General features: G+C 35.8%; 1 protein-coding gene across 1 annotated transcript in view; it reads right to left on the reverse strand.

Annotated features, from left to right (window-relative positions):
* Positions 1-375: 375 nt before the first annotated feature.
* The window catches only part of LOC126481604 (UDP-glucosyltransferase 2-like), a 725,388-nt gene continuing 702,307 nt past the window's right edge, over positions 376-23,456 (reverse strand). The window contains exon 6 of the mRNA XM_050105476.1: positions 376-657. Coding sequence (XP_049961433.1) covers positions 597-657 — 61 coding nt within the window. The 3' untranslated portion in view covers positions 376-596. The remainder of the gene's footprint in view (positions 658-23,456) is intronic.

Genomic DNA, 23,456 nt, shown 5'->3' on the forward strand with positions numbered 1-23,456 from the left:
GCTGCTTTGCTCAAAGAGTGACATAATCTACACACTAGTAAGAGGAACATTCCTTGCAGTGTGCATAATGGCATCCACCATTGTATTATTACGACTGCAGTTCAAAGCATTTACTGCAAATCCAAGTATAATTACATGATCATCTTTGGCTACCAAGATCCTTTAAAGAATCTAATTCACAGGTGACATTGCTGAATTTTGCATTTGATTTAAAAAGTATAAGTTACTTTAAGAGCTGAATAGTTAAACAACCATTTCATAGTAAAAAACAAGTCTTAATGCCAAAAGACTATACTTATGGCGCTGGAATTTTATTTCTCAGTTGTGGCTACTTTTACACATTATGAAGGACTCCACTGCCACCCAAAATGGAAATAACTGCATATATAAACACGTTTGTGCATCTTAAACAAGTATACGATGAACACCTAATGTTCTAATCATATCACACATCTAGTTGCAACTGTGATCTCTCTCTCTCTCTCTCTCTCTCTCTCTCTCTCTCTCTCTCTCTCTATCTCTCTCTGTCTCTCTATATCTCTATCTCTCTATCTGTGCATTCTGTCCACAGCCTTACACTTGCACCATCACTATTCTTATTTCTTTCTTTTTGTTCCTGTAGGTTCACTCCAATAGGCTGGTGTATACCTGGTTGTACTGAAACAATCAAAATATGAAATCAGCAGTAGAAACATTCTTTTTAGTGAAACAGCATAGTAAACACAGCACACATAGTGGAAGACCATTATCAGAGTTAGTATGATATATTCCTCATTGTTATAGAAACTAGTACAGATTTATATCTTCCACTTACCTTCATCTACTGTTTTTAGATGAATTATGTCACACTAAATTTTATGCATGTGCGTTTTATAGGTGCACCTGATAACCTCAGTGTCAGCAGTATTTCTTTTGAAAAGACATGTATTAGACCTCTTGCTTACCAAACTACCAGAAATGGTGAAATTTAACACATCTGTACATATCCATGATGGATGGAGCGAGGAGGACATAAAAAGCTGACTAGCACTGGCAAAAAGGGCATTCCTAGCCAAGCAAAGTCTATTAGTATCAAGCATAGACCTTAATTTTAGGAAGAAATTTCTTGGAATGTATGTTTGGAGCACAGGTTCCTATGCCAGTGAAACATGGACTGTGGGAAAACCAGAAAAGAAGAGAGTTTAAGCATTTGAGATGTGGTATTACAGAAGAGTGTTGCAAATTAGGTAGTCTAATAAGGTAAGGAAAGAGGAGGTTCTCTGGAGAATCAGTGAGAAAAGGAATTTATGGGAAACACTGATAAAAAGAAGGGACAGGATAGTAAGATGTCCATTAAGACATAAGGGAATGACTTCTGTGCTACTAGAGGGAGCTGTAGAGGATAAAATCTGTAGAGGAAAACATAGATTGGAATACATCCAACAAAAAAGTGCAACATTGGTTGCAAGTGCTACTCAGAAGTGAAGAGGCAGAAACACTGTGGATATAAATTATTACTGTTATCCTAGAAAAGTTGTCCAACCATAGAATACTTAATGTTACCTGTGCGGATCTGGGATGGGTCACTAGTATAATACAAATCTGCCACCCCATGTGAGGCACTAATATTATCCAACATGTTTTACAATTAAACATATCATTATTCTAATGCAATGAATTCATTATTTGTCTGTCCTATTGCAGCACCGAACAGAATTGCAAATAAGGCTGTATAATGGTACATATGGCCCCCATGAAGATGAGCTCACGGGTCATATAGTGATCAAGTACAACTTATCAGCAGATCTGGAATACAATGCAAATTAGCAGACAAACATACCAACTCACTGCAGTTGTCAAGGAATGGAAGACGATGAAACATAAACATGAGGAATGTGTCACATCATAACAGGATGCAGGGCCTATCTAGCACATTTTTAATAATAAGGTGCATAATAGGTGTTACTACAGTGCAGGAAGCATGCCAGTGACAAATGGGTCATTAAGAAAGATTCTGTACATTGCAAAATGAGTGAGAAAATTTTTTACAGTCAAAAACTGTACCACAAAAAATATGATGCAGCACTAATCTGCAAACATACCCTAAAGATTGCACACGAGAATGTAGAGTTATTAACAAACATAGATGATGGAATAAACACTTTCTTTAGCAGTGAATGGAGGGATGCTTCACTTTTATGTTTCTTGTGAACATTGATTTCAGATTGATTATTGCCAACACTTGAAAATAATATGTTTGAACCTTGTAAACTGTTTCTGTAGAACAAAATAAAAATATGAAGGGATCTATATCTATGTACAACAAAATTCATGCACATAAATTGTGTTGTTAAAGAGATTTTGAAGTGTCACAACTCTTGAGTGGCAGAAAAAATTATTGTTTTATGTGTATACAGATGACCTGATAACAATGTAGTCTTTCTTTCTTTTTCAACCAGTGTGCAAACTGTTACTTACAGAAGGGGTTAGAGTCAGAAAAATATCGAACATTTCCAATCCCTAATTAGTGAACAATCTTCGTCAAAAGTATATGATATCTCTATTACCAACACAAAGATGGAGAGTTGTTTACCATTTTCAAGTATAACTTTCATGTAGCTTGTCCAAAATTGAAAGTAATCTCCATGTGTAAAAGTAAACAAGAACTTTTTTCTTTAAAATAAACAGCGACCTGGCATTTCTAAGTTATTTTAAAAAATAGTTCTGAGATGTGTCATAAAAGTGGGTCAAATAAAAGAAAACAACAAATTTTTCATGGCTCATCCAATGAAAATAAGTCCATGTGGAAAACTGTGCAAGATGATATAGGGAAGAAGAAAATTCAACAAAATATTGTGTTAGCACAAGGTGGAGAAAAACGTCACTGATTCCAAGCCAGTTATAACAATTTTAATTCTTATTAGGAACAGTTGCTGACGAATTAGTGAAGGAAAAGTTTTGAAATCCAGCCACTACATCAGAGAACTTTCATGTATTGAAATAAACATTATGTCTACAGAAAAATCTTGTATTTTATTGTATTTGTTTACATCTCATAACATACATTTTACAGATTATCTGATTGTATTGTACAGGAAACATGTTAATTTTTGGCTTATGGGATATGTATAGATACATACACACACAATTTTTTAAGAGTAATTTTATCAGCACAGGTTTATGTTGAACAAATTAATAAATTGTTTTTACCATGATGTACAATACTTAGTGTCTAAATTTTCAGTCATTTTTTATACATACAATATTATACATTACACTATGATGCTAATTACTCACACTGTTCAAATGATCATCTCATTGTTCACAAATTCTCCAACTGAATAGTAGCATTTTTCAACCTATAGACCCATGTTCAGTATATCCCTACCCTCGAGTTTGTTGTAGACTTTAATTCCCATGTAGTTGGGTGTCTGTTGGTAGGGTCTTAAGTGATCTGTTGGAAACAGGAAATTTTCTTTGTGTCTAGTGTTGTACATATGTTTGAAACAGTTTTCTTGTGTTACCTCAGGATTTGTGTGTACAAGGACAATAATCTCAGAGATGCACAATGCAGGGAAAGGTTCTTGAAGACTGGGCAGTAGGACATTCTTGGAGAGGCAGCAAACATTTTTCTAACAATTCTTTTCTGAAGTAGTAGGATTTGTGACATGTGACTTGAATTCTGCCCCACCCCCCCAAAAAAAAAAAAAAAAAAAAAATTACCATATCTAAGTACGAATTCAAGGTAACTGTGGTACTTGAGCTTCCTGCTGTTTATGTCTGTTACACCAGATAGCTGGTCCATTGTAAAAGCAAGGCTATTTAATTTAATTTTGATTTTTGATTGTTTGGTTTTATACTGAGGAAAAAGTATCCTTGAAAATTTAAGTTTAAGACAGCATCCAGAATTTCCCTCACATTTTCTCTTTCAATAAATACTGAAGTACCGTCTGTAAACATGACTAGTTGGGAACTGTTATGGAGAGGTAAATTATTTATGTAAAGGAGAAATAAGCCTTGAGGGCTCCTTGTACAATTGTATCTCACTGAGATGCATAATTGATGGTATTAGATTTTATGATTACCCTTTGCTTCCTGTTTGTCACATAAGGCTTAAGTCACTACAGAGCATTTTATCTGATCCCATACCTGCATAATTTATGAAGCAGCAGGGAGTGATTCACTGAATCGAATGTCTTTGTAAGGTCACAGAAGATAACTGCCAATTGATTGCTTTTGTCTAATGATGAGCTGATTTTTTCAATGAATTCAGTGATTGCATTCATGGTGTTTTTCCATTTTTCAAACCAACACACCTTGGTTTTTGGGAATAACATTATGTTTTGTGATAAAATGTATATCTGGACTGTAGCTAGTTTTTCAAATGCTGTGGATAACCCTGAGAGGATAGAGATGTTGTTGTTGGTGTGGTCTACAACCCAGAGACAGGTTTGATGCAGCTCTCCATGATACTCTATTCTGTGCAAGCTTCTTCATCTCTGAGTAACCACTGCAACCTACATCCTTCTGAATCTGCTTAGCGTATTCATCTCTTAGTCTACCTCTACTATTTTTACCCTCCATGTTTCCCTCCAATACTAAATTGGTGATCCCTTGATGCCTCAGAACATGTCCTACCAATCGGTCCCTTCTTTTTGTCAGGTTGTGCCACAAATTCCTCTTCTCCCCAATTCTGTTCAGTACCTCTTCATTACTTACATGATCTACACATCTAATCTTCAGCATTCTCCTGTAAGACCACATTTCAATAGCTTCTGTTCTCTTCTTGTCAGAAAATACTTTCAGAAAAGATTTCCTGACACTTAAATCTATACTTGATGATAACAAATTTATCTTCTTCAGTAACACTTTCCTTACCATCGCCAGTCTACATTTTATATCCTCTCTACTTTGACCATCATCAGTTATTTTGCTCCCCAAATAGCAAAACTCCTTTACTACTTTAAGTGTCTCATTTCCTAATCTAATTCCCTCAGCATCACTTGACTTAATTTGGCTACATTCCATTATCCTCGTTTTGCTTTTGTTGATGTTCATCTTATATCCTCCTTTCAAGACACTGTCCATTCCGTTCAACTGCTCTTCCAGGTCCTTTGCTGTCTCTGACAGAATTACAATGTGATTGTCAAACATCAAAGTTTTAATTTCATCTCGATGGATTTTAATTTCTGCTCAAAATTTTTCTTTTGTTTCCTTTATTGCTTGCTCAATGTACAGATTAAATAACATCAGGGGTAGGCTACAACCCTGTCTCACTCCCTTCCTAACCATTGCTTCCCTTTCATGCTCCTCTACTCTTACAGATGCCATCTGGTTTCTGTACAAATTGTAAATAGCCTTTTGCTCCCTGTATTTTATCCCTGCACCTTCAGAATTTGAAAGAGAGTATTCCAGTCAACATGGTCAAAAGCTTTCTCTAAGTCTACAAATGCTAGGAATGTAGGTTTGCCTTTCCTTAATCTAAGACAAGTCTTAACGTCAGTATTGCCTTGCGTGTTCCAACATTTCTATGGAATCCAAACTGATCGTCCCCGAGTTCAGCTTCTACCAGAATAGAGATAGGATGGTAATTTTCCATACGCTCCCTTGACCTTTTTTTATTTAGTGGTTTAACCTCTGCATACTTCAGGAAAGTTGACTTGCTCAAATGACTGAATCATGATTAAAGATAGAGGGCATCATAGACAAATTAAATTACTTTAGTAGGTACTTGATCCCACCCTGCAGAGTTTTTGTTTTTCAAGGACAAAATAGCGTTTTTACATCTCCAGTAGAGACTTTATTAAAGACCACAGCAGGGTCACTATCCTGGTCCAGGCCAGATATACGCTGTTTTAATAAGTAATCACATCAACATTATATTTTGCTACATTCATGAAAAATTTATTAAAGCATTGAGACATTTGAACAGGATAGAAAATAGTGTTGTTGTTTTGTTTAATTTTTGAAATTCTGTGTTGGTTGATTGCTGTACCTAATTCATATTTAACAGGCCATACTGCCTTAGACATTATGTCATAAAATAAACTTGTCATTTGACGTTCTTTTGGCAGTTTTGGCAAAACTTGTAAGTACAACTTTATAACATTTCACGTAGTTAATAAAGTCAGGATTCTAATTGTATTTCATCTCTTTATGTAGATCTTGTTTTGTAGCACTAGATATTTTTAATCTTGTAATAATTCAGTTTAGTTTACTTTTGGCTATTTGGTGCCAGATCCTTCGTGTGAATGATTCACTGAACATCTCTAGAAAACTGCTTAGAAATTTATCAAAGTTCTCAGTACTTGATACACTATTATCTATGTGCCATTTTACTGCATCTTTCATAAAAGTTTATTCTCATAAAACCTTTCTTAACATTTGGTTTAGTTATTCCTTACAGCTGAATAAACAATGTAGAATGTCAGAAATTAGTTGAATGAGTGTTCTCTCTACTGAATTCACAGAAATTTAGTTCAAAACAAGAGTTCTGCATTAAGTCAATAAACAGTTTTGAGTTATAGTCATGACGTCTCACATTTACATTAAAAACAGCTGCTATGATAATATTTTTCTTCCTTTTTTCCTTAAAGGGCGATGTAACGGAAAATTTAAACACTTATTTAAAAAATCATTACAGCCATATTTATTAATGTACAAATCTAAAATATGCATGTGTAAAGCAAAAGAGCTGTGCTTTAATGGAGAAATACAATAAAATATGCAGGATCAATATTTTGCCAGAAATTTGAATTTTTAATAAAAAGCCATAACTCAAATTCTATTCATACAATTAATCTGAAAATTTTATTGTAGTGTCCTGAGAAGGTTATAAGACCACTGAACTAGTTATTAATTTATGGCACAAATCATATCATTAACAGAGTTTCTAACTTTGTACATCCACAATTAACTTTTTTTCTACATACAATCATCTAAAAATCAGAAAGTAATTGCAGGATCTCATACTTTTTAGTTCCAGGGAGACAGCAACACACTGCAAACAGTTCCTGAAAATTTCATACCATTAGCTCATATACTTTTTGAGAAAAGGCTTCTAATAACATAAAAAAGAGAAAATGTAAAACAGAGAAAAGGAGGTTCAAAGATTTTCTTCTCATACTTCTACATGTAATAAGCTTACCTCTGATACTCCTCATCCTCCAGGTTTTTCTTCTCTCCTCTTCGAATCTGCCTGGCCTGTATTTGGAGATAAAACACAGATTTGCTAGCTTTCTTGACCCTGCTCTCATCAATGGTGTAAAATGTTTTTGTTTTAAACACACCGGGATCTACACCAACTTTCTTCAGCACTTCAATTCTGCGATCATTTCTGTTATTGTAACATAAAACTGCAACATAGACACCTATTTTGAGTACTTCAAGTCCGCAGAATATCCTTTTTGAGCATCTATTCCAAATGAAATTATTGTGGCTTTGATTTGCATTTTGTGTCTTCCCAGGAAGATACTTCCTCAATAAATGACCGTGAGCTTAACTGCATTCATAACATGTCCTGGTAATGAGTTTTTATGTGAATACATCTCATTTCTGTTGTTGAACTTACATCAATCGTCTTTCAGACACAGATTGAGCATTGCTGTTTGGTCAGTGGATAGTTTGTGGAAAAAAATGCCCACACAGCACGACTTGTTGCCTCTAAATTATGTGTGCTTTTCCTGATAGCTCTCCTATAAAATAGCTGAAGAGAATCAATTTCTTTCAGAGTAAGCCTGCCTTTTCCTCCTAGTGGTTTTTCAGCCTCAAGTACTTCACCTTTCTTCTTTTTCACCAAGGACAAGGAATGAAGCCTCCCACCAATCCTATGGCCAACACATTCAAACTTTTCTATTGTTTTATTTTACAGATTTTTACCTGTTACAGCTTTGAATGAAGAAGAGTCCCCATCACCAAGGTAATTAGTATATCTAACACCATACTGGTCCTCAGATCTGGAGAACATCCTCACAACTGCAGTAGCCTCCATGCCCCCACTTGAGCCACTATGATTTTTAGAGCATGCTACTGCTGCGTGCTTTTCTTGCCAACGTTTCTGCATTGTCTTCATTGTTGGACATTTTCCTTGTTGCTCGCTGGTGGCAATATTTAGACATAATTTCTACATCTAAAACTTTACCTGAGTCAATACCAATAATAGATGCAACTCCATACAGAGAGGTGTGACCCCTTTTCATCCAGGTCCCATCTACAGACACACACAGTTCAATAACATTTGTAGGAGATTCAGATTCAGTCATGAATATCTACCTCAGGATCTATTCCTCCACTGCTTTCTTCATAGAAACTTTGGCAGTATCACATACAGCATCAGACATTTCTTTATTTATTTTTTCAAACCTTGCACAAGATGGAGGCATGTTCAGAAAACCACAAAATAAATTACCTCTTTCCCTAACCTGTCCAAAGCATCTTAGAGCATATGACAACCTAAAATTGCTTTCATAGGTATCAGTGTCAGACTTTTCGGCTATGAAAATTCATAGCCACAAGAGTTACAAATTAATTTAAAATCACAAGCTATTACCACTCTTCTTTCTTCAACAACACTCATGCATTCCGTATTTTTACGGCTAGCAGATGAACAAGAAAACTTTATAGCCTGGCAGAGAAGCTCTAAATCAATAAGTCTGAATCCAGTGGAATCAATATCAACATCATTCATGCAACTGTGTAGTTCTCCTGTCCCAAGTTTCGATGCTGAAGGTGAGAGCTTATGATTTTCATTTCGAGCTGCTTTCTCTTTTTTGTTGGTAAATCAATTTCCATGAAACCTCCATTCCCTAAACACAGTTTTTCCACCAGCCATTATGTATAAATCTTGATTTCCATGTAAAGCTTTGGAAATTCAACCTTCCACATACTAATATGTGTTTGTATTGTCAAAATGTAAATAACCCACATGCATGAAAGTTTTCAGGCAAAGATATAGATGTCAGCCAGAGATATAGATGCCAGCCAGAGATGATGTTGTTGTGGTCTTCCCTCTACAAATTTTACCCTCCACACTGACCTCCAATACTAAACTGTTGATCCCTTGATGCCTCAGAACATGTCCCACCAACTGATCCCTTCTTCTAGTCAAGTTGTGCCACAAATTCCTCTTCTCCCAATTCCGTTCAGTACCTGCACATTAGTTACATGATGTATCCATCTAATCTTCAGCATTCTTCTGTAGCACCACATTTCGAGAGGCTCTATTCCCTTCTTGTTTAAACTATTTATCATCCATGTTTCACTTCCATACGTGGCTACACTCCATACAAATACTTTCAGAAAAGACTTCCTGACACTTGAATCTATACTCGATGTTAACAAATTTCTCTTCTTCAGAAACACTTTCCTTGCCATTGCCAGTCTACATTTTATATCCTCTCTACTTCAACCATCATCAGTTACTTTGCTCCCAAGAAAGCAAAAATCATGTACTACTTTAAGTGTCTCAATTCCTAATCTAATTCCCTCAGCAACACCTGGTTCAATTTGACTATCTTCCAGTATCCTCATTTTGCTTTTGTTGATGTTCATATTACATCCTCCTTTCAATACACTCTCTATTCCATTCAAATGCTCTTCCAGGTCCTTTGCTGTCTTTGACAGATTTGCAATGTCATTGGGAAACCCCAAAGTTTTAATTTCTCCTCCATGGATTTTAATTCTTACACCAGATTTTTCTTTTGTTTCCTTTACTGCTTGCTCAATATACAGATTGAATAACATTGGGGATAGGCTATAATCCTGTCTCACTCCCTTCCCAGCCACTGCTTTCCTTTCATGCCCCTCTACTCTTATAATGCCATCTGGTTTGTGTACAAATTGCAAACAGCCTTCAGTTCCCTGTATATGACCCCCACCACCTTCAGAATTTGAAAGAGAATATTCCAGTCAACATTGTCAAATGCTTTCTGTAAGTCTACAAATGCTAGAAACATAGGTTTGCCTTTCCTAAAGATAAGTTGTAGGGTCAGTATTGCCTCATCTGTTCCAACATTTCTATGGAAACCAAACTGATCTTCCCCAAGGCCGGCTCCTACCAGTTTTTCCATTCATCTGTAAAGAATTCATGTTAGAATTTTGCAACTGTGACTGATGAAACTTATAATTTGGTAATTTTCACATCTGTCAACACCTGCTATCTTTGTGACTGGAATTATTATATTCTTCTTGAAGTCTGAGGGTATTTCACCTATCTCATACATCTTCCTCAGCAGATGGTGGAGTTTTGTCAGGACTGGCTCTCCCATGGCTATCAGTAGTTCTAACGGAATGTTGTCTAGTGCCGGGGCCTTGTTTCAACTCAGATCTTTCAGTGCTCTGTCCAACTTGTCACACAGTGTCATATCTCCCATTTCATCTTCATTTACGTACTCTTCCATTTCCACAATATTGCCCCCCAGTACATCGCCCCTGCATAGACCTTCAATGTACTCCCTCCACATTTCTGCTTTCCCTTCTGTGCTTAGAACTGGTTTTCCATCTCAGCTCTTGATTTTCATACAAGTGATTCTCTTTTTGCCGAAGGTCTCTTTAATTTTCCTGTAGGCAGTATATATCTTACCCCGACTGATATACACCTCCACATCCTTACATTTGTCCCCAGCCATCCCTGCTTAGCCATTTTGCACTTCCTGTCAGTCTCGTTTTTGAGACATTTGCATTCCTTTTTGCCTGCTTCATTTACTGCATTTTTATATTTTCTCCTTTCATCAATTAAATTCAATATCTCTTCTGTTAGCCAATGATTTCTACTAGCCCTCATCTTTTTACCTACTTGATCCTCTGCTGCCTTCACTATTTCATCTCTCAAAGCTACCCATTCTTCTTCTACTGTATTTCTTTCCCCCGTTCTTGTCAATCGTTCCTTAAGCTCTCTCTGAAACACCCTACAACCTCTGATTCTTTTAGTTTAGCCAGGTCCCATCTCCTTAAATTACTAACTTTTTGAAGCCAAAGATATCAAAAGAAAATAGCCTTCACACTGACAAAAATTCCACTGAAGCAAGCAGTTTCCCAAGTTTCAGAAGAGGTGGGAGTGGCCCCCAGTGCAGAGTTAATTAGTTTAACAATTTAAAGGCATTACTAAATCTGCTATCATGATAAAATTCACACACATCATAGAATAAACTGTGTAGATCAAGAAAATAATATTTTTGAAAGATCAATTTTTTTGGACCAAAATACATTACATCCCCCCTTAAGTTTACATTGGATTTCTGTTCGGGTGGCTGCATTGAAATAATGTAACTTTTGATGAGTGTTACTCACATCACATTCTATCAAAGTATTGAGTTGTATCAAAGTCATGGTCACCTATCTCAATCCCTTTGTCCTTTAGTGGGGATCAGCCCAATGATGTGGGGTGGACTGCCATTCAACACTCAGTGCATTTATTCTTTCTCAAAGCTGCAAAGCATTAATTGTTGGGCACATGCTTTGTGTACAGCTGCTAATGCAGGGTTCCATACTTCACACAGCTGGTAGCCCATTCACTGTTGAGATTGTCTTGGAGCCTTACAGTGCTCCCCCAAAAGCCACTTGCTAGCAGAACATTTTCGTTTTCTCAATCTCAATCATATCTCCTTCATTTGCACTGTGTTCTTTCACTGCTTACTTGTCTTTATTCCCAAGACTTATGCAATTAATGTGTTCCATGCAGCATTATGATGTACAGCACTGTGTTCTTCTGATGTATTGGAGTCCACAATCACGAAGGATGCTATATATAGTTGATATTTGCAGTTGCAGATTGTCACTTATCAAGCCAAGCACATCTTTTATTTTTTTCAGTGGTGAAAAGAACGCTTTAATGTTTTTTTCTGAGGGCTGTCTCAATTTTGGCTGAAGGAGGCCCAGTATAGAGGATAAGGCAAGTTTATCTTTCTCTAACTCTTCCTTGCACATGCCTGTATCATTTGTTTTCTTCAATGCAAGTATAATCTGCACTTTTCTGTAGGAATTTTAGCGAGACATATCTTTAAGGTGCTACATGTCAGCTGAGAGACTGTCTTTTACACAAATGACATATGTCCTTGTACTGTAACATAACTAAACCTGTTGTGGTATAAGCCTCCAGTAGCAGCACAGTTTCACTGAATGACCATCTAAAAAGGCTGATGTACAATCTATCCTTAAAACAAATAGCCAGAAGCTTCTTTTTAAGTTCAAAAGAGGAAGTTCATCAGTTTTTAATCATGTCCTTAAGATCCTACTGGTGATGGTGAGGTCTCTTACAGTCTTTAATAACATTTACACACAGGTAGGTAGTACAAACATACATGGAGCTTAATCATTCTTATTTCATCCTAAGATAAAATAGTGCACAATACAGATGAAGTGATTATACAAGTAGGAAAAGTCACAGAACTATTACTGTAGTGATAAATATTATTCAAATTAACCACAACATATATAAATTTCGATGTCTGCTTATCATAACTATTAAATATGTTCTCACAATCTGAATTTTTAAAAATGGAAAGGCACCACAAATGGTTCCCAAGCTTGCGACAGAATACAGACTTGCTAGCCTGAAGCTATGCCAGAAGACAAAGACTAAGAGCAAAGTGGCCAGAATCATTGAAATGGTGTGAGCATTGTTCAACTTCTATAATTTATGACAGTTTAACTTATAAATTTTATAGGTGAGAATGTTTTCTTTTAAGTGCCTGAGTAGATTATTATTGTATTTTGTTTATATATTGTTTGGTAAGAACAGCAGCTAATAAAGTACACAATTCTAATTTATGCCTATGCAGTGGAAATCTCAGGTTTACGGCCACAGGATCCACCTTGTATGTTAAAATGTTTTTATTGACAATTAAATGATTTTTAATGAGGGACTCTTGCTCATTAATATTGGTGTCAACTTATTCAGAAAAATCATGTGATTAAAAGTATATCAGCAGATACTGGAAATTTATAGTGGTTTCACTCTAGTTGCCACTAAAAGTTTGGACAAGGTGAAATCATTAGTAATATCTTTTAAATTAATTAATTTTGGGATAGTGGGAATATATTACTGAAAAATGGAAAAATGTCTGTTTATACTAAAGGTTGTATTTCCTTCTGAATTTACCTACTAGCTCATAACATTTTCTCTATGGCTATATGTAGAAAATTTTGTAATTGTGGTGATTAATGACCTTCAATTCTGATGAAATTAATTACCTCAATTATAGTGAGGACAACAACCTGAATGGTTTGAATGATACAGTTTTGTGGCGGGACTTTGTTTCTACAATTTTTTTGAAAATTCGTGTAACATCAGCTTAACGTAGGAACTTTAACATTGAAATTTTGGAAAGAAAATAAGTGAAAATTTTATACAGATTGTAATTCATGAAATAGGAGTGCACATGAAGTAGGATGTGGGTGTCAACCACCTCTGTCACATCCTATGAAGTAGAGCTGTTAGAACAGTGTACCAATGTGCCTGATGATGACAGCTCATTGCATGCAGGTACATATCTGTGTGGGCCTTCTTTGTGTAGACTGCATATTCTGGAACACCATTTGCTTTTCTTTTTATTAGAATGTATGCAGATGCAAGACATCCAGTTTTTTATAACTCCTTTGTGAACTTGTGAACTGTATGTTTTAATGGACACTCTTCATGTGGCAAAGGAACTCCTTCAGGGATTCTCTGACATGTTCCCACACAACAATGGTGTCATCCACTTAGTAGGACAAGTGTTTGGGTTTGAGCAGCAGGGTTTAATATCATCTCTTTAAAGTGTTCCTTACAGGGATTGGCAATCCCCGGGGTCACTTTGTAATACGAGTATGTCATTGATAAAAATGTAATCATTTTATGTAACTATGGTATGCACATTACATAAACATTGGAAAAAGAAAAAAATGTATTTAAGGAGTTGAATAGTAGCATATGGAGCCATCTCATCTTGCCATGTCTCATTATCCCCACCCTCAATGGACTGTATGGTTATATATTGCCAACAGCTATCTGGATAGTATAATGTACTCGTAAAACAAAAGCACCCTTAAAACATTCAATACTGTAAGAGTAGATGGACATTTTCAAAATTATCAGAATGATGCTATTTTGAAACTTATACCTATGAAAATTACGTGACAAATATGCATTGTAGAATTTATATTTTGTGTGAGAGATGCAATTTTAAAATGTGGTCGGTAATCATTCTTTACATTACCCTTTAATATATTAACTGAAAACTCCGCTGAACAGGCCATAAGGCCCCATGGTACCAACTGGCCGCCATGTCATCCTCAGCCTACAGGCATCACCAGATGTGGATATGAAGGGGTATGTGGTCAGCACACCGTTCTCCTGACCGTATGTGTTTCCAAGACCAGACTCGCTACTTCTCAATCAAGTAGCTCCCCAGTTTGCCCCACGTGTGCTGAGAGCACCCTGCTTGGCAACAGTGCTCAGCAGACTGGATGGTCACCCATCCAAGTGCTAATCCAGCCTGACAGTGCTTAACTTTGATGATCTGACAGGAACCGGTGTTACCACTGCAGCAAGGGTATTGGCACAGTAAATAAAACCAAGCTGATAATTGTCATACAAAGTAGCTTTTACAAACTAAAAAAAAAAAACATCAATTACATATTTCATAAATTAACAGAAAATTTTAAATAAAAGGAAATAGTAATTTGATAGATTCTCATCCAATATTAAAAATGTTTTTCATAAAAAAATTAGAAAAAAATGTTGTAGCTGTTTTTCCTTTCCACTTTACATTCATTATGTTTCACTCATTTCATTTATTTGAGTACATCTTGAAATGAATCTGCTACACAAAAAACAAAAATTATCAGTTAATTAATTGGCTCTTTGACTATTGTCTTTGACAAAGATAAGACAGGTACTGCCTTAAAAAAACTCTCTTTTGAGCTTTTTTTTGTCTAGATGCATACATTATAAAATTTTTAGCTGTCTAAAGCAAACAATCTGTGAAAAAATTTGACTATAGATGAATATGTTTCCTTCACAGCTACTGCAAAGAGAGAACAGGTTAGGTACAGGATGAGTTGGTGGTCGGAGGTTTCTGCTTCTCCAGTTCTCAGATAACACCAGGCGAACTCGTGATGAAGATATCACAATATTCACAGTCACCGTAAGGTTTTCTTTTCTGGAAACACTTTCAGAATGATAAGGTTGAACAACAGTGGAAGTATGATATCTTCTGACTAATAAACTGGTCACTTAGGAAACACCTTGAACATACAAGATGACGGCGAAATACTGCACGTTGTTCTGACCATGATAGTAGCAGATTCACCCTTGTTAATTCAAGAAAAAAACAATATGCACTGTACTGCTAAACACACTAATAGTTTTTATGAAGGTATGAGGATCCAACATTGAATAAAGGTTCATAAAGGTATTTACCTTCCTTTTTTCCACAAATTGAATTTTTATTCTTGATAATCTTGATTACATCTTGACATCTGCACTTCAGATTACTTCTGTATGCAAACTTATCTGACACCAAAAGGCACAATGTTCAATCAGCATTTCTTATCTCCAACAATTACAAGAAAACCTAGATGCACCTCTTTTTTTTTTCAGCAAAAAGCATTGTCAGAGCAAAAAGTGTTGTCATATCAAATTACGGTAGCGCATAATTGCTGGTACTCGCACCCGGAATATTTCAATCATATTACATTACATTGAGACATTACAAACTTTTCATGAGGTTTTCCTCATTTCAACAACCATCATTTGCAAGTTCTGGTATCAGCTCCCACTACTCAGTGTCTATTACAGCTATCATCCAGAGTCCAGCATCTCAAAGATTCACATACGACAAAGAAACCACAAAACTTACATTAGTATGCATACACAGAGTGATTCCATGACGATGTTACAAACTTTGAGGCACGATGGAGAAGGGTTAATGTATCAGTTTGAGGTAAGGAATCCTGGTATGGAAATGAAAGAGTTGAAAATTATAAAAAAACAATCATTCTGATGCCTGTGACAGTGGACATCTTCTATTCCAAGCACGTTGCTTCCCATATTTTGGGAGGAGGTAGTACGGACCAAAAAAAGAAAAAAATGTCCAGTAGACAAGATCTACAAAGTGCATACATGAAGAGCTATGAGTGTTTGTTTATTTTTGCTACTATAAAACATCTTTTTTACTAAACAATTGCTCATAGGTCTTGAGGTACACATCTTAGAGACCACATTTACTACACAATTTTTTCTTGTTAATACAGAAAGCAAACTGGTTGCAGTAGAAGAGGTCCACTATCAGAAATATCAGAATGATTTTTGCTTGTAACTTTTGACTTGGTCATTTCAGATCCCATGTCCTTTACCTCATATTGATACAAAACCCTTCTCTAGCATGCCTGATAGTTTGTAACATTATCACGTAGTTTCTCTGTACATATCTCAGCTTTCATTCTACTCGTTTTCTATTGTGAGATAGTTGTCTATGTTACATCAAAACTTAGCAAACATTTACACAAAGTACACCAACACAGATGCATCCATTGCGTAAACATCTGGAAGTCACATTTCTCTAGAAATTATTATACAAAATGCTATTCATTACTCTTTTCTTTACACCAAATGCTTGTATTCAGAATTCAGAGTTAATTTTTGTCTGAGCAGTCCACGGTCTTTCAGTGTAATTACTCAAATGATTCTTAAACCAACAGGTCTCCAACATATTTCAAGACAAACACACACAATGTATTAACACAAAAATTGTGAGGTCAGCTATGATACCATTATTCTGAAGGCAAAAAAGTGTTATTAATGACCATGAAAGAAACCTAGTCTCATATCCACAACATTTACAAAACAAAACATTCTGAAAAGAAATCTTAATATTACAGGGTCCTGTAGACATACAATGCTATACAAACCATTTCTGTTCTTTAAAACATTTATTTCTCCCCCATCATAAACATTTCATTTTATTGGTTTACCTATTGTTTAATTTTTTTGACACGTTATTTTCTTCAGTCAGTGCTACTTAGGGTATATTTATCCAGTTCTCTTTAATGGATTCCACAGTTTTTAGGTTAAACAGCCATTAAAATATGTGTGTGTGTGTGTGTGTGTGTGTGTGTATGGTATACGGTATATGTATTCAGCACTTTCTTTTATCATAGTATTCTACTCTGATTACGAGGTCTGTTTGAAAAACTCCGTAATTTTGCCTGTAAAATTTTTCCTCATTTACATTTTACTTATTGTGCATGGTTTTCTTCAAAATACACTTGCTCACAATTGAAACACCATTCCCAATGCCATTTCCACTTCCAGAAACAGTCTTGGTATGCCTCTTGATGGATCACATAAAGTCCCGTCTGTGAATTTTCTTTTATCTCTTCTATCACAGCAAATTTTGGTCCTTTCCACTCTGGAAATAAAAAAAAAAAGATGTCCATAGGGGACAGGTCGGGAGAGTATGGAGGATGAGTCAGCACAGTGATTTGGTTTTTTGTGCAGTAGTCATGCACTAATAGGGATGAATGGGTGGGTGCATTATCATGATGCGAGGGCCTGAATTGTCTCGTCACATTTCAGACTGTTTCCTTCTCACATTTTTGTTGCAGGTGTCACAACATGTCCTGATAGAACCACCAATTAACAGTTTACCCCTGCAGCATGAATTCATGATGAACTAATCCTTAAAAGTGAAAGCTTTGAAATTTGATCTGACATGATGAGCCTTTTTTGGTCCTGCAGAACCTTTCACGACCTGTTGTGGAGATTAGACCTTGGTGGTGACATCATAACTGTAGACCCACGTCTCATCACCAGCTACAATTCTCTTAAGGAACATCTTGTTTTCATTTGTGTGATCCAAAAACTCTTCACAGATTGTGAGGTGAAGGTCTTTCTGGTCTTGACTCATGAGCCATGGGACAAACTTGGTGACAACATGATGCATTCCAAGATCCTGTGTCAGTATTTCATCACATGATCCAGCTGACATGTTACATTAGTCTGCAATCTCTTGGAGAGTCAGTCTTTGACTGGCATGTATAGTTTTGTTGACATTCCTGACATGAGCCTTATTGAGATGTCGAAGGGCATGCTGAATGACTGTCATCTTAAGTTTTCATCTGGCTATTTTTTAAACCATGTGAACCACTTGTAACACCAAGTATGGCTTAAGCACTCATCACCATAGGCTTCCTGCATCATTTTATGTGTCTTTGTAAAGGTTTTCTTGAGTTTCACACAAAATTTAATGCAGATGCTTTGCTCCTCTAACTCTGCCATCTCAAAATTCACAAACTGTGCTACACAGTGTTCTCCTCAATAGAGCACTGAACAATAACTAATAGACATACAAGAATGAAACTTCTGGTAGTTACACAATAAAGCCGAGCAGTTCTTGGCGCTACAGTCTGGAACTGTGCGACCACTATGGTCGCAGGTTCAAATCCTGCCTTGGGCATGGATGTGTGTGATGTCCTTAGGTTAGTTAGGTTTTAGTAGTTCTAAGTTCTAGGGGACTGATGACCTCAGAAGTTAAGTCCCATAGTGCTCAGAGCCATTTGAACCATACACAATAAACACAGGCATGTGCAGGGATGCCAACTGCATTTTGATCCAACACACCATTAGTACGAAATTACAAATGTTCTGGAAATTATTGAACATACCTCATATTTGGCAAGTGTCTTGTTACCATAACTTACCCATGTGATGACTTATTCAAAGCTATTGTTTTGGTTACTCAGTTTTATCAGTTCCTGTGATGCATGTTATTAACTGTAACTTTATGTATAACTTCTGCTGAGTTGCCATTCTTATATTATTATACATTTACATTAACACAGATACTGACTATTCACTGGCAAGATCCCCAACAAAAACACCAACACTGAAAACTGTCATATTATTTCTTCTTGCTCTTCATTTATTATTTCATTAACTCTCATTTATACCTCTCACATAAATGAGCAATTCTTTTGCCATTGTTTGTCAAGTTCATCGTGTCTTTTCAATAATTATAAATCAACTATTATACCTTTCAACTACAACAAAACATACTATCATAAACTTTCATTCTTTCTTACTAAAACTCTGCATTTGAAGTTACCTTCTTTCAACAAAGATTTTGCTGTATACTGGCCACATAATATTACAATATTACATGATATTCTTTACAGTTTTTATTTACTTCAGTCATCAAAAATGTAAAACATGCAATAACACAAACTCTCTACATCTACTTATCCAGATGGAAGCATTATACAGATTAAGCTATTTATTTTAGTACACATATATTTTAGTTGAATCTTAGATCCTACTTCTAGATTTATGTTGTAATCAGGTCATATGCTTAGTTTCATTTGCGTTATATGTTCATAATCCATTTATATAATCATCGAAGAATATTTGCAATAAAGATTAATAAAAGTAAACTGTAATTCAGGAAAGGAAGAAAAGTCACAACAGTCTGAGACTCCATGTTCACCATATCATTTAGTTGCAAAGACTGGCGGTTGTTAAACACTTTTTCATCCAGAATTTTTTCCTAAGTTGTGAACAAATGACATTTTCCCTAAATTCTGCAATACTAGAATTTCGTCCTTGTTGGGTCTGAGTTACTTCAGACTGTTTTCTAGCAAACCGTAAGGCTGAATTTATATTATTCCTCAAACCACATAATCTTTTGGATTTAGAATAAATGAGCATTTTCATAGGCAGCTTGTGAAACTTTGAATGTTCCATGGTAAATGTATAACAATTTTCCTATTTGTGAATCCACTTTGCTGGATGTTTATTTGGTTTTCAGCAAAACGATATCTCCTATTCTAAAATTTAGAGGTGCTCCTTTACAATCATATCACCTTCTTCTTTCATTTGCTTCCTTTTTCATCATTTCTTTGGCCAGGTCTATTTTGTCTTACTTGGTTATTACACTTAGGGGGACCACACCATGGTTCAGGTCGAAATAAATTGATTTTCGGTTTTCACCATATTTTGATAGATTTAAGGTTTTATTTATTAGCAAAATAGAATGTGTAGGTCACGTTCAAAAACGTTTGGGAACAAGGCAGAGGAAACTAACTGTTGATATGACAGGGAAAAAAAAATTAGAAGATGGAAAATTGTTGACCAGACAGGGTCGGCTAACTAAAACTGAAATAGAAAACTTGCTGGCATACTATGGGCAGGCAATTACAAGAAATAAAGAAAATCTTGAGGCAATGAAGAGAGATGTGTGGGCCATATTCTTCCTTAAGTCCTCTACTGATGATAATCCATGTCATGGATTGTGTCCATCAGGAGAAAATTCGTGGTGCAAATACAATTGGGCTCAGGAAACCGGAGAATCTTATTCTCACCAGCATTCTCTTCCTGCTGCTGTTATTACAGCAATTAAACCTATTTTCAGAGACTTGGCTCATCCTGACCTTCTAAGGAAATGTCTGCATGGGCACACTCAGAACCCAAATGAATGTTTCAACACATAATTTGGAACCGACTTCCTAAAACTGTATTTGTAGGCATGCATACAATGAAACTAGGAGTTCATTATGCTGTTATTACATTCAGTTGTGGTAATATTGGAAAGTGTTGGGTACTGAAAAAGCTGGGAATTAATCCTGGTGAAAATATGATCACTGGGCTGCAACATTGTGATAAAATGAGGATAGCCGATGCAGACAGGTCTGCATCTAATATGGCCAAGAAACCAAGACAAACATCCAGGAAGGTGAAAAAGAAGCTGGAAGATCTGCCAGGAGCCAAAGAAGGGCCATGATATGCAGAAGGGCAGTTTCAATTGACTGTAAGTAACAAATTTCAAAAGTTTTTTCTTTAAAGTCAATTTCCCGCAAACTAAAATTTTCAGTACATATGCCCCATTATATCAGAAACTATCAAAGATAAATGAATGAAATTTTCAGAGACTCTGCATAACATAAAAAGCCACCTCTGGTACCACATTAATTGATATTCCCCCATTAGGAAGTTCACAAAAAAATTTTCTTCAGCAAAAACTTAATATGTTTTGTTAACAAATTTAAAAAAAGTATTTCTTAAACACTATAAAATGGATAAAGTAAATTTAAGTACAGTTGACTCTATTAGCATCATGTAACATACAGTAAAAATATTAAAGTCCTGCATCAAAAAGTTTTTTTCAGAAATGGGTCAGATACTTGCCTAAATTAACATGGGTTAGATAGGCAGTGTGCTGATTGTATTAGAAGGTTTCCTACCAAAGGGCAGCCTACATGGGCTAAACTGTGTAACTATATTCAATAAGTTATTAATAATTTCTTCAAAATTTACAATATTCTTGGGCAACAAAGTCTGACTTTTGCTACAGCAAGTTCTACACAACATACTGATCTCCTTCATTACTCCATCACTCACATTGGCCTGTGGAGAGTAGTTTGATATCCTTATGCGTTTACTCTTGTGCATTCCCATACATTTTATTAATCATTCAGAAACAAATTGAGATACATTGTTAGACAACAGTGCTTTCTTAACCCCCACTTCGAGAAAGCCACTTCATTCTACTTTTTTCTCTGGCTGTTTTAATAAGATAAAATTTTGCAACCTTGGAAAAGATATCAAGAGCTGCAAAAACCATGAGTGGCCTCCTTTCAAAGTCAGTAATTGGTCTAATAAATCTCCTGCTACCGAATCTTCAGGAGCATTTCGTGGTACTGAGAGCACCAAACCTTTCATCATAACTGTGGATGCTATAACCCTTCGGCATATGTCATGGGTAGTCAACCTTTCTCTTGCTCTTCTCCACATATTCTCAAACGTTACTCATTCTGGCAATTTGGAAAAATTTTCCTAGCCCCATAGGGACTACAGCACTGGTGTAAATAATTAATCATTTTATCTAGCTACTGCTGGAGAAAACAGTTTCTGTTCCTGGTTACCCAGAATTTCCTTCTAAATTGTACCCTTTTATAAATATCAGAACATTGATTTACATTTGGATGACTTCTTGAGTTATAGTAATGTTTATCTTTCCATTAGTTTTCATCTCCATTCTGTTCTCTTTCCATATATTTACATACTTTTCTAATTATCTTCTCCTGCTTTATTCCAGCCTTGATACTGATATTGTTTACATAGTAATACTGTGAATCCTCATCAACTTTCCCAATATGCATTCTAAATGAAGTATCACATATTGTGTTTTCCTTCCCTTTTATGTATTTCATTTTAACATCAAAGCAAGCAAGAAAGCAAAGCTCTGTGATCTGGCCCACATGGGCCAATTGGTACCAACTGACCAGCAGGACGTTCAATGCCAGTGGTGTCATTCAGAGGTGATACAGAAGGGTATAGGGTCAGCATATCACTCTCCCAGCCACTGTTAGTGTTTTTGAGCTTGGAGCTGCTGCTTTTCACTCAAGTAGCTCCTCAACTGGCATCACGAGGCCATGCTCCAAGCTTTGTACCTCCCACCAAGTAAAAATCCCCATCAGTACTGAGACTCAAATTTGTGTCCTCCACATAGCAACCGGACACACTGACCACTGAGCTATGGACCACTGAACTTCCATATCAAGCTGTTGGAGAATTAAGAGCTCATCTTATCAGTTTTGGATGTTTTAATGTACCATTTTGTAAGAAGCTCAAAGCTTGACGATCTGTAAGCACTATTGGTTTCTATTCCTAAAAGTCTTCTTCAATTTTTTAAAATTTGTATATTGTAGTTGATGCTTCAGGTTCTGCAATATAGTGCCTTTCATGTTGTCAGAGGGTTCTACCAGCAAAGGCTATAGTTTTATGTATTCTTCCACCTTCAATGTCTGCAAAAGCACAGTTGGCATACAAAATGGTAATGGAAATTCTAGATGGTATAAAATTTTACTGTTAAGTGATTCTTTATTTTCACTTCCTGAAAACATTTTCGCAGTCCTCATTATAAAACCATATCACATTTTCTTTAATAATTTACTCAAATATGGTACACTAAATGATTTTTCATTTACAATTTTTGCTAAAACTCAAATAATCCTAACATGCCTTTAAGTTGTTTCTTATTTCTTAGAACAGATAAATCATGTCACTTTACTGTAGTCTGGCATTATAACCTTTTTATTTAATGGAAAGGTTATAATATGGCCCAAAAGTGAAATCTCTTTTTTCACAAATTGTGACTGTAACATCTTGTACGACAAAAAGACACAATGTGTGAATTCAGTCTGGATATTGGGTTGCTGGTTTCAGTCAGAGCCCTGAGATTAGATTAATTGATTCAAAGATTTTGTAATCATGATCATACTGGTAGACTTGGCTACTTATTCCATTGTTTTGTGAATGGCAATAAACCACATGATAATGGTGAGAACTGGCAATCAAATATTTATTATTTTAGATAAAAATGTTAATCATGCTTCTTATTATTAGTATCACATGTATTGATGAATATATATGGTATGGCTATTATTAAGTGAGTTAATGCAAAAGCAAAATTACAGCCTGCAATCTTTAGAGAAAATTATTCACT

This window comes from Schistocerca serialis, chromosome 5 (assembly GCF_023864345.2).
Source record: "Schistocerca serialis cubense isolate TAMUIC-IGC-003099 chromosome 5, iqSchSeri2.2, whole genome shotgun sequence".
In the NCBI taxonomy this organism is placed as follows: domain Eukaryota; kingdom Metazoa; phylum Arthropoda; class Insecta; order Orthoptera; family Acrididae; genus Schistocerca; species Schistocerca serialis.